The following is a 17,230-nucleotide window of genomic DNA, read 5'->3' as shown; positions in this document are numbered from 1 at the left end:
TCCATTAGCTGGGCACTTAATGCACATTAACTCTAGTCTTCAAAATGATCTTGCAAGCTTGATGCCATTATCTCCAGTTTTAGGAGGAAACTAAGGCTTAGAGAAATTAAATGGTTTGCCCATTAAGTACTGAAGTAGAGTTAAGCTTAGCAGCATCTAGTGCCAAAGTGCTTCATGTCTTGATGTTCCCTTCAGGCTCAATGAACCTTAATGCAGTTAATATTCGAAAATAGATACTGAAAATAACAGTGTGTTACAAAGTATGCTTACTGATTCCGTATAACCTGGCCTTAGTTTAAATCATGGATCTTGGGGCTCTGTCAGAAACATGGACCTAAACATCTGTACTACACCGAGCTGTGCCACACCTTTATTATCAAATTGCATTTACTGTGAGGGATACAGCAGCTGGTGGAAAAGAACCTGGGATTCTTCATCCATGACATAAAGCACTCAGTGTAAAACTACATCACAAACTAAGTACATAACCAACAAAATAAAGTAAAAGTTCTGAACATTAAGTTGATGATCTGAAGGCAAGCACAGGTGAGTCTCCTATTGCTCCAACCTGTAGTGATGATGGACTCAGAGGTGGAAGTGTGGATGCAGCTCTGCGTGCTCTCAGGGTGAGCCCTATCCATTTGCTAGAATGTTTAGCAGCATCCCCATCCCCTGGGCATGAAACCATCTCCCCTTCTTGTTGAAAACCATGGTATACAGCTAAGTATTTTCTGGAAGAGGGAGAAATGCACTAAGTGCCCCCCAGGGGCAAACCGAGCTGCTCTTGTGAGACTGGGCCTTCTAGGAAGATCTAGCTTATTCTCTGAATTGTCCATGTCAGCTTCCTGGGGCATATGCACCCATGTGAAAAAGTCTCCACAAGCTCTCCTCTGTTTAAACTCGTAATCTCTGCACTGTTCTGGCCCATCCTCAGATTCTCTCCTGCCTTCTACAAATATATGGGTGACTCCAGTTTTCCTGAATACCACTGAATTGTTGCTGCTGCTTTTTTTTTAACACCAGCTGCAGGGCCCCCCAAGTGCTTTTCCCGCAAAGATTTCCTTCTTTTTGTGGCTGAACTGGTGCAGGCACACAGCACTAGGGAGCAAATTCCGGGCTCTGCCTTGGCTCTCAGTGCGGATGGAGCAGCAGTGACAATGGAATCACTCATTTTTGTAGAACAACAGCTGCGATGTGCCACCACAATGTTCCAGGAAAACAGAGTATTTCATTTGTTCCAAGAGCTGGCAAGGGCCAAATGCCAACAAGCATATTCATTCCTCAGACTTTCCTTTCTGCAATAGGTTGGCACTTGAAAAAACACACAGGCAAGATTTTACGCCTAATGTCTGTGGAAATGTAAACCTGGCTGCTTGATGTCTGTGTGTGTACTTTTGAGGAGGATTTGCTAGGTTTTGTGGGTCTATGAGAAAGTTCATAGTAAAGTAAATTTTAAGTCCATGCATCTTGTTTTTTTTATAATACGCATTTTCCATGAACATTTTGAAAATTCCTTGTAGGTATATGTATGTACGTGTAATGTATCTTTGTAAATGTTTGTTAATTATACACATATATGCATATGTGAGTTATCTGATAGATTATATGCGTATGAATAATATTTTTAAGCTGCTTCATCTACCAAAATGTCCCACTCCATGTCCGGCCTGAGTGATGGTGTATTTGATGGCAGTGACCGTCTATTGCCTGAGGAGATACATCCGCAGTGCTGAGGGCTGCATTTTCAACTTTCATTAAAACCCTGTTTGCCTGAAGCCCTAGCCCTTTAGGTCTGTGGCCTTTGAGTCTCCTCTAATTTGCACAGAGAGGTTAAGTGGAAGGGCTAAAATGACAGAAGTTAGAGCTGCCTTTGGTATTAGAAGGCTTAGAAGCCAACATCTGGCTCTGATTTCATCTCAGTACTGTGGATCAGCTACTTGACATTACTGCAGTTTGGAGAAAAGTATCACGTAGGTTCACATTTTTGAAAAGGAATATGAGCCTAGCAACTTTTAATGAGACAGTCCTTAAAAAAGCTGTGGCATTTCTTTCAAAGATCAGATACAGAAAGTACCACCAACTGTTTATTCAAATATCCATTTGGAGATTCCAATTATACACCAAACCACCAAGGGAATTTTTGGAAGTATTTTAACTTAATGATCAGACATTCAAATATATGCAACAAATGTGTAATTTAAAGGTCTGATTGCAATAATCAGTTCTTGGAATAAATGTGAGCATACTTAATGAAATGTGCACTTTTACAGTTGCACATACACTCATATATTGTGTAGTAGGTTGAGTTTTTATGTCACTTTTTAAAAGGCAGAGAGATCAAACTCATTGCATATGATCATAAAAAAGAAATGAAATATAGTGCGTTTCTCTCCTGGAAATCACAGTGGCTCCAAACAGAGTGAAGGTTCTGGTGTTAGTGACTTCGTCTCCAGAGCACATCTGGCCATATCTGGAGACATTTTTTATTTGTCACTACTAGAGGTGAGGAGCAGGAACCAGCATCTAGAGCTGCTGACTATTCTACAATACACAGCATAGCCCCCTCCCGACCCACTCACCCCACAAGAAAAAACCATCCAGTCCCCAATAGTATTAGTGCCGAAGGTGAGACATGGTGATTTAGAGCAAGTGTATGGAGAGGGAGGAGGAATATCACTGGGGCCGGATTCCTATCACTTTAGTTTTGGAATTTAGTGTCTCCAAACATTAAAATGGAGATTAAAATATATTTTCAAATCATAATTCTAAAGCAAAATTGTTAGTCTAAGTAAGTATAAAATTCACTCCATTTCCCCAGAGTAGCAAATATGTTCTTCTAGTCTGTATTTGGATAGATTTTAAAACATTGCTTTATATAAAAAATAAATTGATGTATACAAAACAGTAACTGCTAGCAGTTTTTCATGGATGAAGATTGCGTAGTGCTACTCTGAACTGACTAAGCCTTTTGATACACCTACAGGTGAAGGAATATGTCCAGTTAATCACTGCATAGGAAAAGAAACCCTTCAACCTAACTGTCCCGGTGGAGATCATGGAAAAGGATGCCGTTTCATAGACTGAACTAGACTTTGAGCTGATTAAGATAGTGATGAAGGAGATGGAGACACTGGTCACCCAGCTGAAGGAAGGAAGCAAGAACAACCATGGTTAAGCAGCTGGAGGTGGAGGTATGGAATGAACTGATCTCTCAGGAAGTCATAAATTCTCTCCCGGGATTAAGTGCTAGGAATGGGATATAAGTCTCTCTCACTACTTCTAATTCTGTACTGTTAATACCATGTGATGCAGTCTGTGTTTCCATTGGGATGGAGCCTACCTTGGAATAGAAGGTTGACTGATGAGCAAGCATCAGCTGATGGTGAGAATCTGCCCCAGAACCAAGTGACCTTTGGCTCTTGTTCCAAAAGACACACAACCGAACAGCTCCCCATGGCCCACCTCACTCAGATATCTGCTCTGCCCTGGATTTATCCTCATGGGTGCAAAAGCCCCCAGTTTTCCTGACCTTGACTTGTGTGATCTCTCTCGTTTTGAATGATGAGATTAACCCCTGACTCTTGCGGGAATTCTCCTGCACAGCCTGGAGACCTCCTTCAAGACATGTCTTATGAATGTGTTTTAGTGAAACCTTTTAAGATCTGTGGATAAAGACCATCACATGAATGTTACAGCTGGGTAATTTATATCAGCAAGAATCTACTAGCACAGTCATGACATGGACTATCATTGAGAATTCCAGTTCCGTATTTTAGAATTTGAGTTTTCTCTGGCCCTCACTATTCATTAGAAACTTAATTAGAATACAGCATGAGTAAACACGAGTTTATAGGAGAAGGTTATTAGAAATGAACTTTAATGGACATTTGTGGATGCCTGGAGTGAATCTCTGCTCTATTATTAAAGCTGTTAAAATCTTTGCCATTTTCTTCTTGTCACACGCATCTGGCTGAGATCTGACAGGCATTCACGCTAAACCATAAAATGTATTCTTCCAAATGAAACCATTCAGAAGAATCTCGGGTGTATTCTGTAGCAATGTTTCACTAAGTGACACATTCAGCCCTGAAATGTTTATGAAAGAAATTGCACAATAATATAAAGTCACCCTGAATTTTTATTTCCTTAGATAAGGACTATGATTCTTCTGGTAGAGAAACTGCAGACAATCCACACAAACAACTTGTCTGTCATTTGCCTGGAAATCCAGGTCCTGAAGAATAAGCCATAGGAATGTGGCAAATCCTCCTGCCACTGCCCCCTCCTCTACTCCAGGTGAGCAGACCCCCTTCCACCTAAGGAGCTGTGAGTGAGGTGGGGGAAGGGCTGTGGAACTGCAGTGCCCAAGGAGAAAAAGGGATTTTGGCTGTTCTGAATTGAATCTTTCATGTTTTAAATTCCACGGAGGGGTTTTACATGCTGTTGTATTCTGGGGTTCACAGCGGGAGAGCACAAACAATGGATCAAGGTATAACAAAACCCACAAGTTGTATGTTCTGTCTTTGCATTCACAAACAGCAACATCTTCTTGATGATGGAGAAGCTGTCTGGGAGTCTGTGAAAACCCCCTGGAATCCCAGTATCCACTTCCCCCATGACTGTGATGGCTGATTGGCTGAGGGACAAGGTGAGCTGGGTTTAGAGCATAAACACTCCTGCCCTCCCTTCTTCCTTCCCTCTCTCTTTCCCCCTCTTTGGTTTTTTTTCTCTATCCATGCTTTAGATGCTTGCAGGGCACCTGCTTTACTGTGTCCCTTGGAATTTGATGAGGGTGACTGAGGCAACCCTGTCTATTGGGGACATATGCAGGTATGCTTTGCTGCTCTTGCTGGACTGTGAGTTCTTGGAGGCAAGGATGACATCTCACCCTCTAACCCACCTTTGGTAGGGTTAAGTGCACAGAGATGGGCACTTGGTAAACACACACATGAGTGGAATCAGTAGAGTGATGGTTTCAAGAGCAAAGCTTTGAAATCCGACAGACCTTGCCAGAAATGGGGCCATGACCAGAAAAAAAAGGTTTGCAATCTTCTCATTTGTAAAGTTGGAGACAAATAGCATCCACCTTGCTGGGTTACTGTGGGCATTAGAGGCAAGGCTTGACAAGCTGTGTTCTGCGCAGGCACTGCAGTGCAGGCAGCGGACATTGACAGCGCTGATGATCACCGAAGTGGGAACTAACATCATTGTAAACAAGTTCAGGGCTGAGTCTCTGGGCCCTGAAATGCACTGAAGTTCCCTTCAGGCAGGGGAACTCAAGGTTGCTGCTCACTCAGCCATATCAGTTAGCAACACCCATGCCCTAGGAAGCTTCTGTAGAGTCTGAACAGCTCGATCTGAATGGGAGCTGTATCATGTGCAGCCATTGTTAACTCCTTTTGATTGTAAGCCTCACAACCCATTTCCTTTTAGACCATGAGTATCTAGGGATGTGGATGGCTTCCATGGTTGGGAATCTTTTTGTGACACCCACAGGAGTTCTAGGGCAAAGATCAGGTGTTTCCCCTGTAATGGACTCGAGCTAAGCAGGGTCTAGGATTAGCGATGGAAACATGCTGGCAAATGAGATCTGCTTCTGCAGGACCCCAGTGGGCTCTCTGAAGCAGGGGTCACTGTGATGTCAACCTGAACACAGCTGATGCCAATGTCCCCTGGTCACCCTCTTGGCAAACCTGCCTCATGGAGTCGATTTTTTGCTGCTCTGTTTTTTATGCAACTTTTAGAAGAGGATATGTTAGAAAAATAAGGAACATGTACTTCATCTAGCTTGGCCCCACCAAGTATCAGATGCTGCTTTTCCTGAGGCCGCACAGGTACTTAGAACTGAAGCTGATTTGCAGGGAACCTCATTTCCTAGATATCATAGGACCTACAGTGTCAGGTGTCAGTAACCCAGGGATGATGCTGAGAGGTTAAACACATCACTTTGTATCAAGGGAGGAAAACAAGTGAGTCTGTTGGATTTCTTTTGTTTAAAAAAATTTTCAGAACTTTCCCCCTAAGACTTTACACTTAGACTTCTATGAGCCCTCCCAGCCCAGCTGTGTTGTTTCAGCAAATGGGACCCAGTTTTCCACTTACTTTCTGACAACCTTGGCTGTACCTGGATTCCAGCCAAGCCATTTGGCCCTTTTCCAGCGTTGTTCATATTATATTTATGATGTTTATATTAAACAGACTTTTTTGTCATGTTTTTAAACCAATTTCTTTCACTTGCTCCCTTTTGGTTGGTAATGCAGAATTGGAAAACTCCAAGGCACTGCAGAGCTGTGAGCCTGTGGAGACTTTACTTCAAGTTACTCACTATTATGGGACTTTAAAATCTGGCCTGTCTGCTTTTTTTCACTGCAGAGTTGCTCAGAACAAAAACGACTGCCTGTGTATCTCAGCTGAAAAGTAATTGTGCACTTCCTGAGCCCCTCTCTGGTGGCTGCAGTTTGCTAACCCTATGGTCAGCATGAACGTACAACCAGTACATGGGCTTCAATAGAATGCACTCTATTTTTGATTTTTGCTGCAAATCACATCCTCCTTTTATGCTCCATTTGTAAACTTTCTAACCTAAAATAATTGGCCTTCTACTGATTAACTTTTTTTTCCCCTGAAACAATTGATTTCAGTCTCAGTCTCAGTTTTTCCCCTGAATCTAAATGACCACATAAAAGCAAAAAAGTGTAATGGGAACTCTCAGGGTTGCACACTGTTTTGCTTGGGATGCTGAGCTCTGTGCTGGTGCAGGATAGGTGCTCAGTGAAGGATTGGCGGTTGAATGGTGTCTGAAAGAGTGATCTGCTAAAACCCCAAGTGTTAGAGAAGAGCCTGGTTGAGTAGCATGTATCCAATAATTCAAAGTCAAGTTAGTCTTAATCATTTTGTGAGTATGATCATCTATGAAAAATTTTAAAGCTTGTGTTTGAGATATATACACATACATACATATGTTTCGAGAAAGAACATGTGTGAGCGGGAGCTGGTTTACTTCACTCCACGAATACTTTCAACCTCTTGGACTGAAGCCAGGCCCAGGGAGCACAGGCCAGGTCTGCCGCATGAGTGGCAGGAACCAAGTATCTTGAGCCATTATCCCTGTCTCCAAGGTCTGCATTGGTGGCAAGGTGGAGTTGAGAACCAGAGCGAAGAATGAAACCCAAACCCTCTTACATGGGATATGGGTGTCTTAACTGCTAGCCAAAAACTTTCCTTTGCTTGTCCAGTTCTTATAAACCAATCATATTTGCCTCTTATCTCCAATAAATTTCAGTGGCTCATATCAAAGCACTTTGATAGGTCCAAGATAAAGCTTCCTCTGCAGTCATATAATTTTTAGCTTCAAAAAAATACTGCTAGCAACCACAGTTTTGAAGAGTCAAGTTGAAATTTTTAAAATCTCACAATTGTGGTTTCTTTACAATGCGTGGCAATATCTGACAAGCATTGCATGATGAGGCTGCAGCTGCATGCAGGGCTCCTTGCATTATGTCCGATGGGGTCAATACCGGGTTTCTTGAAAACTCAGCTTTGTAGCAACTTGGAATTTGGTACTTTATAAATATGGACAAAGCAGGTCTATGTGATTTGTTTTTTGTTCATGTATCCCACAAATGTAACTTGTATGGCTGACTGTGTTCTGAGTATTGGGGTTGCCAGGATGGATACTGAAATTTCCTGAGGCCATGATCTACAAAGGAAGAAAATCATGTAGGTCTCCGGTCGTGATTCTTATGGTGACAGTTACCTGGTATGGAATTCAGTTGCATGCCTTCTTTGTCTTCCTGCTTAACCATCCTGCAAAGGAAGTATTATTTTATTCATTCCGTGAGAGGAAACCAAGGCTCAGAAGGTTAAGTAACATGCTCAAAGGTATACAACTACTAAGTACTGGGGTCAGGATTTGAATTGGAATCTGCATGTTAGTTTTTTCACTGTTCAGTGCTGCCTCTGTGTTATAACAAAGAGGTGCACCTGTTATTTCTGGAGTGACAAGAGCCTCAACAGTTTACCTACCTGATTAGTAACAAATTATCTTTGCATTCTTGCTTGCAGTGTATCTCAACAGGTACTTTTGCTGATCTTCCCTGTTGAGAATTTTCAGCTGTGTTCTCTTCCACCTGATTCATTGGTCCTTCCCCCTGCATGGGTCATGACTGGGCAGTAGGCTATTGCCCAAGTGTTGGGGTTAAGTTGGGATGAGATCTGGGTAGGAATGGAATGGACTATGACTGAGACATTTAAGTGAAGGGAGGGGCTGGAGAGCAATGTGAGGAGAAGGGTGGGAAGAAGCTCAGGGCAATGGGGACTCAGTTTGGTTTCTGCGATTGTTTGCTGTCAGGAGTTGAGGATGCTGCCATTGCTTTTCATTATGCTGTCACTGTTGTGGTTTCAGCTATAGCACTGGATGCCACTCTTGGTTTTTGTGCCTATTCCCACTTCCATTTAGTCTCAATCAGGCCCCTAAAAATGGTCTAAAGAGGTTACAGGAAGAAGGGATGAGTAAAATGGATAGAAGGGTGTTTAGGAATAGTTGGCAAGACACAGAGGGTGAGTAAAGAAGTTTATTTCCTGCAAGTTTTTTGTTTGATTTAGTGATTTGAGAGCCAGTTGTATGTGTGTACACATATTCATATGTAGAGAGGGAGAAAGACAGAAAAAGGCACTCAGAAAATTCCCATTCAGTAGCACGCTCTTCAAATGGCTGCAATGGCTAGGCATGGGCCAGCAGGTTCCACCTAGATCTTTCACATGGGTGGCAGAAAGCCAGGCACTTGAGCCTTGGTCACTGCCTCCCAAGGCTTTCATGATCAGAAAGCTAATATCAGTAGCCAGAGCTGAGAATCAAACCCAGCTACCCTGATACAGGACCAAGGCATCCTAATCAAGATGTAAACTGCTAGGATAAATGCTCACTCCTGTTTTCTTTTTCATGATCTAGTTCCATAGGCACAGGGATTTCCCTTTACATCCTTCCCCATTCCTACTCCCCCATACTATTTCCTTCCATATTACTACGGTAGTATAGTCCTTCAGTAACTGTATTTATGCAGTACATTATGATAATTCAACATGGGTATCCAAGATGTGAAGATCAAATCAAGTTAGCATTTCCATCTCCTCAAACATTAAAAAAATTGACCAACAGTAACTGTACACATTTATAGGATACAGTGTGACGTTTCAATATTTATAATGTGTATTGACGGGGGGATTAACATTTCCTTCTCTTTGTCATTATTTTATAGTTAGAAGCATCACACTATCCTGTTTACTCAGATAATATGTAATAGGTTTTGTGAAATACAGTCACCCCCCTGTGCTAGGAACATGGGGAAAATTTATAATGTGTATAACTTATTTAGGCATCATCATGGGATTAAAGATAGTAATATATTATACCTCTAGGTGAGAAAATATTTAGGCATGAAGGAACCAAAATAATTTCTCAAAAATTGCTATCACTACTACTCTTACACTAATACTATTTTCATTAGTATAACAATATTACCACTGCTGCTAATATTAGTGGCTCATCATTTCATAAGTTGACCATAAAATTAAATTGTACCTGGCATAAATATTAAGAATAAACATTAAGTATTAAATTGTAAAATGATGAGCTGTTTTTATAGTAGTTGCAAAAGTAATACTCATACCCAAGGTGTCCACAAAGGCCAGGGCTGGGTTATTCTGCCCTATCAGAGAGCTACATCAGTCAAGATTTGAAGCAATGGTCATATGGGAAGTTGGCATAACAGGTATGGGTTAACCCACTGAGCTGTACGGAGACATCCCAAGTGTTAATATTTTGAATAAAAGTACTATTAATATGGAATAGTAACAGTAATTTTTGAGAAGTTGATTTTGATTTTTTGAGAGGTTGATATCTTTTTTCATATGTACACATTTCTTCATCTGGGGACAAACCAGCTTATCATTAATTTCATGATTATACTCAAACAAGTTATATACACCACAAAATTTCCCCAAATGTTTTGTTGTTGTTGGTTTGGGACATTTCCTTCCCAGGAAGGCAAGAAGAGTTAATGAAGCAAACAATTCCTGTCTTCCAAACTGAAGGAGGAAAAAAGAGTGACTGTTTCATTTCCTCAGAGTGAAATGTAGTTGAATAAATAAGTTCTCAGGAAGATATTTCAACTAGAAAATCCAGTTTGTAGCATATGGAAACTGGAGCAGTTTTTGTTGTCATTAAACTGAGCACACCGTTAACTTTATTTTAATAATTCATGTATTGTTTCATAAACAAAAGCAAACAAGCATTCATCTGAGAGATCACTTTTAGGAGAAGAAATAATAATTTATAATTCTATTTATTATTTCTTTAGTGGAGAACAGTCTCTTGGCTGAACACGCATTGCTTTTTTATTTATGAAATGGCACATGCATTATTAAAATAAACCTGCCACTGTGTTGTGCTTAATGATATGCAAAATTATTTGAGGTTGGGTACAGAATGGTTTCATTTCTCTACCTGTTGTATGGTTGGCTGACTTCCCCACCAACTGTGGATTTATGAGAGCATTTAAAAAGCACGTATTAATTTGGGGACCAAAAAAGCCCCAGCAGATTGGAAAAAAATAAAAGCAAGATTTCTAGTAACAGTTTTACGTCTGCACAGTCCTTGAGTGAAGGAGAGAGGAGAAGCATTTAGCAAGGAAGAGACCGAGGCTTTCCAGGAGCAGAAATGGAGGGACAAAGGCTTTGCTCTGCTCACCCCGCAGAGTGCCGGTCTCATGAGGAGCTCTGCTTCTGGCTCCAGCTCACTTCCTGTGTCCTCCGGGGCTTCCTGTTTGCTTTCCAGCACTTCAGGCTCTGCTCCTTCTTTCCTGCACCTGCCTTACCCTGGACAGCAAGACAGGGGAAAATGACCTCAAAAGTACTTAAATTTGGATTGTCTTGTTAGCCAAGTATCCAACCAGTCTTCTTAAAGGGACTTCATGAAGATTAAAAAAAAAAATGGACTTGTGGATAGTTTTTATAAAAATCCTGGGGGAATTTTATTTATGTTTTAGCTCATAAACTCTTTGGTTTGGCTGACATTTGGTGGGGAAGGGGTGCAATGCAATGTGAAGGGCCAGTTGCTCAGCCTGTGCCATTTACCCAGGTGTTACAAGGACTATAGGTTCAGTGGATCAGTGCATCTGGCCCCACCTGATTCTACACGTTGAGATAAGGACTGGGAAGACAAGACAGAATGGGAAGGATGAAATACAGGCCTGACATTCCATGACTCAGTAGCATATGGCTCATGAACAGCAAGTCTTGCGTTGTAATTCTGCAGCAAGGTGGCCATTGAGTGATTTATGGGATGGGTCATGCATTATGCACACAGCAGACAACACTGTCCTCAAATAACATTATGGTTTTTCCAGGCTGAACTTCCACCATCTTAGAACTGTCTTTATAGATCGATAAAATACTCCATCCAAAACTTTCCCTTTTGAGTTTAGCTTAGCATGGGATTGGTATCTGATGCAGATAAGCACTTGAGGTCCCAGAAAATGGTAGAGTGAGTCACAATGTGAAGGCCAGGGTGACATTCAGCTTTGTCACAGTCCCTTTTGTGGCTGACCCCAGGGGAATAAACCTTCTGGCTTAAGGGAAACAGAATTCTGGCATATTATTACTGTCTTGATTTCTCTAAGTAAAGTGAGATAAGAACAATTTACAGATGCTTTATGATAAAGGAAAATGTATTAACTCCACCAGATCTCTTTTCTCTCTGAACCGTCAAATGCCTTGAATATGGTTCTTCCAGTTTCATCATTCCAACATCCCATATTGGAAACCCATCCATGGATACAGAAGGTGGCTGTCTGCAGAACTGACAGTGGGTTCACTTGAGATAAGTACCAATGGGAGGCTAGGCTCTTCTTCAGCTGAATCTCTGCTGTCAGTGAACCCTGACAGGATATGGATTCTTTCTGTTCTTAGGTTATTAAACTTGCCTACATCATGTCATTCATTTTTTCTCTAAGGATGTCTTCTTATTTTCTCGTTTGTATCAGGAGTTGCGGTCCCAGTGGTGTGTTGAACAGCAGCAAACTCTGTAGCAAACTGCTTCACCAGACTGGGTTTTCCCATTAGTTTGGTGCCTGGGGTCAGGGTTATTCTCCCCAGTACCCAGATAAGGGGCTGTACTGGGTGGTGCCTTTGAATACAAATGAGAAAGTGTTGGACTATTACACACTCCACAACACACTGGATGGCTTACCATTGTATAATTATGCTCAAGAGTATCAGATTGCCTGTAGCTGGGCAGTGGTACAGCTGTTTACAATAACATGCATGTCAACTGGTACAATACCAGAAACATTGCCAGAGTTAACCTGACCACCAACACAGTGGCTGAGACTCAAAACCTCCTTGGTGCTGCCTGTAATAACCATTTTTCATATGTTAATGTTGCTTGGCAAGATATTGACTTAGCTGTGGATAAGCAGGGATTGTGGGTGATTTATTCAACTCAAGCATGGTGATTAGTAAATGCAATGACACCACACTTCAGGTGCTAAACACTTGGTTTACCAAGCAGTATGAGCCATCTGTTTCTAACGCCTTCATGGTTTGTGGGGTTCTGTATGCCACCTGCACTCTAAACACCAAAACAGAAGAGATTTTTTTATTACTATAACACAAGCACAGAAAAAGAGGGCCAACTTCGAATTGCAGTGCCAATGCGTAAGGTTCAGGAAAGGGTGCAGAACATTAGCTATCATCCTCTGACTTCCATGACAATGGTTACCTCCTGAGTTATGATCTCATCTTCCTTCAGAAACTTGGGTTAACTATTTGGGTGTTAGAGGAAAGGAGAAATGAACTAATAGTTAAAAAATAATCTTCCCTTATTATCTAGAAATGTGTTTGGTTAGTAGTATTTAGGTGTAAGTCTCTACCATACTAGAGAAATAAGACATTTGCCCTGACTTCATATGTTCTTTGGGGAGCCATCTGCCTTTTGGGATCCATTTCCTAAATATGATAAAGTCTTTCCAGGTTGTGTTATCAGAGTTTTAGGAGGCATTATGTGTTTAGCAAAACCTATAGTGTGGTGACATTTGGAAGTGAAGGACCATAAAAAGAACTTAGTTTGGCTTCTGGTGTCCTCTGTACAGGAGGGATTGCTCAATGACTGATCTTTGTCTATAGAGTCCTACTAATTCTTCCAAGCCTGAATGGCCCCTAGGGCTTAGTTAGGCAGATTAAATCTGAAACTCCTTGAAGAATCGCATCTCTAACTTTTTCTGTTAGTACCCAAGATGATTCTTGGTATTTAGAAGATGGGTAAATTCGGCACACTGAATTTTTTAGAGAAAGGCCTTTTGATGCATTAAATTATACAATGCACATAAATCCCAGAAGGATCTGCCACTGAGACACTTAACCTCCCCTCCTCATTGTCTACAAACAGAAGTCAGCTGGATCTGCTACCTTATCATTTCATTCCAAAGGCAGCCCAGAAGGTTAGAATCAGAATTACTGGGCAATTTCTCCTAATTCCTCTTCATTGTTCACTGTAACAACTTAACTGTATTTTTTGCAGAAAAATAAATAAAAACTCTCTTTTATTTCATCATGAAGTTCTATTTACAGGGCTCTAGCAAAACCAAATGTCAGTGATAAAATGTTAACATCTCTGATTATATAATAAAGCCCTGAAGCAGATATGAATTACATTAAGTCATGCCAATATTTTTGTGTAATTGTTGTCTTTATTTAAGTCTGAAACTTGTGAGAAAATGAAGTGTTAACGTTATTTTGCATGGAAGATATGTTGGGAAGCTGTTGCAGCTCTCTAGTCAAATGGTGCAGGTTGGAAACCTTGCAGGTGTAAGTTCCAAAAGATGGCCTGGTCTTTGTCTACTTTCCGTTGATGCTGAAGTGATAGTCTATAGGATTGGTTTCTTGAATGCTATATGCCTTTCCTTTTAACAGATTATTAAAATGGCCCATGAAAAAATCGTCTTCATTTTATTTACCGTTTTGATTAAAAAGCTCAACATCTTAACAATATAGTCCACACGTTGCTATGAGGTACAAAGAATGGCTCTATCCTAAGCATGAGTGGCCAGATCAACTAAGAGCAGATCATGTCAGTAACCTTTATAAGAATTCAAAATCAGACTAGCTCTTAGTTTCTATTTTCCTTTAAAATCTATTCTTTCTGGCAGCTTTTATTGTACAAGATTGCCCTATTATCTTTTGGGATGTGACCTTATGTTCTTACTAATTTGCATGAATGATCTGATGATTTCCAAAGCCAGACTGTATTTGTGTGGCCGATGTTCCTTTTCCAGCTAAGCCATTACTGTGGGTCAGAAGCCTTCAAATCTTTCCCACATAGGGTGTCTTTGCCAGAAAAAAAAAAAAAAAAAGAACTAACTGGCTATATCAGGAAGAAAAGCTCCTCTACACATGAGAATGTGCAGGGGACAATTGATGGGGACCTGGAAGGACAGATAGATGCTGCTAATGTATTAGTCTTTTTGAAATGCTCATTTTTTAACCTATGCCAAGCTTTGTGAGGCAGACAGTAGGTAAAATATTCAGTATTTTTGGCAAGGTTTTCCCCTATCTTTTTTAGGGCTGGACATAGAGACAGGTATGGTCTTCAAAATGCAATGAGATTTAAAGATAAAGACATGTATGTCATATGAGGCATAGGTTAAAAACAGGAATGTTATATTTAATCTGGCTGAAGGCAATTTTCCAGATGAATGTTTGTACCAGGTACACAGTATGACCCCTGAAGATTAGGCGAGGAGGCAGGAAGCCAAGGTAACCCTTGCAATCAGCTTCTTATTTGAACTGCTACAGAGGCGTTTTCTTGCAAATTCACTTCCGAACCGCCTTCCCACTGGATGTGGTGTATGAGCCTGCAATGATTGCCTGCAGGAAACCTCCCTGCTGGGAAAATTGAGTGACTGAGGGATTCAGGCTGGTGGGTTTACTGCAATGCAGTTACGCAATGGAAGGCGTGTGTGTGTGTGTATGTGCATGCATTTGTCTACATATTTAAGCTTTATTTAAGTATAATTTATATGCGATAATATTTGCCAATTTCAAATGTAAAATTCAGTGAGTTTTGAGCAGCTGATAGTCATGTAAAGGTTACCACAATAATGAAATAAATATTTCCGTCATTCCCTAAAGTTCTCTCATGCCCTTTTGTTGTCAGCTCCTATCTTCACTCTGTAGCTCCTGGCAATGTTGACCTGTTTTCTGAAACTGTAATTTTGCTTTGCTTGAATGTCATGGCCATGGAAACATATTTCCGGTAGCCCTTTGAAAATCAAAGTAGTTAGGCTTGTGAGTGTAAAGAAGATAGCACATATACTAGAATGACATATTTTCTGCCAAAGCAAGCACAGAAAATATGTCATTCTAAAAAGAAAGAAAACATAAGAAGGGGGGAGGGCGGGAGTAAGGAGGGATGGGAAGTATTACTGTACTCTTAAAAATATAAATGTGATGTATATGATGCTTGTTTCCTTTTTAAAAATAATAAAACTGAGCTCAAATTACATCAGAAAGTAACTACAGGATTCCCTACAGTTTCAAATTATTTTTCTTAGATCTGAATATGGGATTGTGGAGTGCAGTGGTTATCAATTGCTGTATCCTAGTGGCCTGGAGTTATCATGAAGGGATGGACTTGGCTCTAGGCATCAATCCGTTTTATCTGGCAGGAAAGTTGACTTGTTGGCATCATTGTTCAGGGTTTCTTACTGTCTTTATTCCTGTGCCTCAAGCATCTATACCTAGGTTTTACGCCACTTCATGGTGATGAATCAAATAGTTAAAAGCACAGAATTTGGAGTCATGCAAAATGAGATTGAACTTAGTTCTTCTTGCAAGGTGTGTATCCTTAGCTTTTCAGCAACTCATTCTCTTTGCCTGTAAGAACATCACAGTTGTGTTGGATGCAATGAATGATGGTATGTCTACCAAGTGTTGAGTAAAATCCTCAGTGCATTGCCTGAGCAGAGTTGTCCCTGTTTCCCATGTCATATTTCATATTTCATGTTCAGAATTCTCTTTGTGTTCATAAGATGGAACGCTAATTGATATTTACATTTCCCTTCTGTAGTAGTTGTTGCTGCCAGTGATCCTTTTTTTTTTTCAGGGTTGCATAGCAGCTATTTATTTGTGGTTATACCAAATTATCACCAGATTTGACCATGTTAACATCTTGTTATATTTATTTTTTTTTCCAGAAACGAAATAATTCAGTTACTATCAAATGTCCTCCATCAGTTCTTTTTCTCGTTTCCTTCCCCAAAGTTTTATATGATTTCATATGAGGAGGTCTTTAAAAAGGATGTGGAAAATCCATACTTGGATTTTCACACTAGGCATGGATTCCAAACATTTACTGTAGCAATATAGACTTATCTTTTAATTGCATTTTCTACAGATGTTTTGATCTAACTTGCATAACTTATGTTTCTATCACAAACTTCTGTTCCTTGTTTTTAGACATGATATAAATACAATAGAAATACCTGTTGTAACAGGCCTTTACATCTTCACTGCCAAGTCTGCAACTTTGTATGACAAATAAGTTCATTCATTTGGATTTTGTTTTGGTTTTTTGATTGTTTTTAAAATTATTGCTTATTTATTTGAAACTCAGAGAGATAGAAAGATGGGGACATCCCATGTACTAGTTCATCCCCACCTCCTATCCCTACCCTCTGAACCGCAGGTCAAAGCCAAGAGCCTTGGAACTCAATCCTGGTTGGTTCTGTCAGCCAGAAGCCAGAATCAGTGATAGACTTAGGCACTGCAAAAATGGATGCAGAAATTCCCGCACTATGCAGAAAGCCTGCCCCTGTTCGCGTATTTGATACATTATAGTAGGTCTCAGCCTCGACTACGTGTTTAAATCACTTCTTTTTTAATGATCCCTGAGATCCGTCCTGTGTTGATATGATCCATTTCTTCAATTTTGCTAAATCTGTTTCCCTGAAAATGTGTATTTTCTTTTTTTTCTGATTTGTGTGTTTTATTTTTTTTCTTCATTAATTACATTGTATTATGTGATACAGTTACATAGGTACTTGGGTTCTCCCCACCCCTCCCCAAACCCTCCCACCATGGTGGATTCCTCCACCTTGTTGCATAACCACAGCTCAAGTTCAGCTGAGATTCCCCCATTGCAAGCGTATACCAAACATAGAGTCCAGCATCTTAT

At 40.5% G+C, this 17,230-nt stretch overlaps 1 protein-coding gene across 1 annotated transcript in view; it reads left to right on the top strand.

The window, feature by feature from the left end:
• OLFM4 (olfactomedin 4) overlaps positions 1-12,871 on the top strand; it is a 198,529-nt gene extending 185,658 nt beyond the window's left edge. Inside the window, 8 exon segments of the mRNA XM_058670969.1 lie at positions 2,984-3,153; positions 3,155-3,191; positions 4,151-4,231; positions 11,968-12,286; positions 12,289-12,504; positions 12,507-12,652; positions 12,654-12,756; positions 12,759-12,871. Coding sequence (XP_058526952.1) covers positions 2,984-3,153; positions 3,155-3,191; positions 4,151-4,231; positions 11,968-12,286; positions 12,289-12,504; positions 12,507-12,652; positions 12,654-12,756; positions 12,759-12,871 — 1,185 coding nt within the window.
• Positions 12,872-17,230: the final 4,359 nt, after the last annotated feature.

Source organism: Ochotona princeps, chromosome 12 (genome assembly GCF_030435755.1).
Source record: "Ochotona princeps isolate mOchPri1 chromosome 12, mOchPri1.hap1, whole genome shotgun sequence".
Lineage (NCBI taxonomy): Eukaryota > Metazoa > Chordata > Mammalia > Lagomorpha > Ochotonidae > Ochotona > Ochotona princeps.
This window is presented reverse-complemented; position numbering and strand designations above follow the sequence as displayed.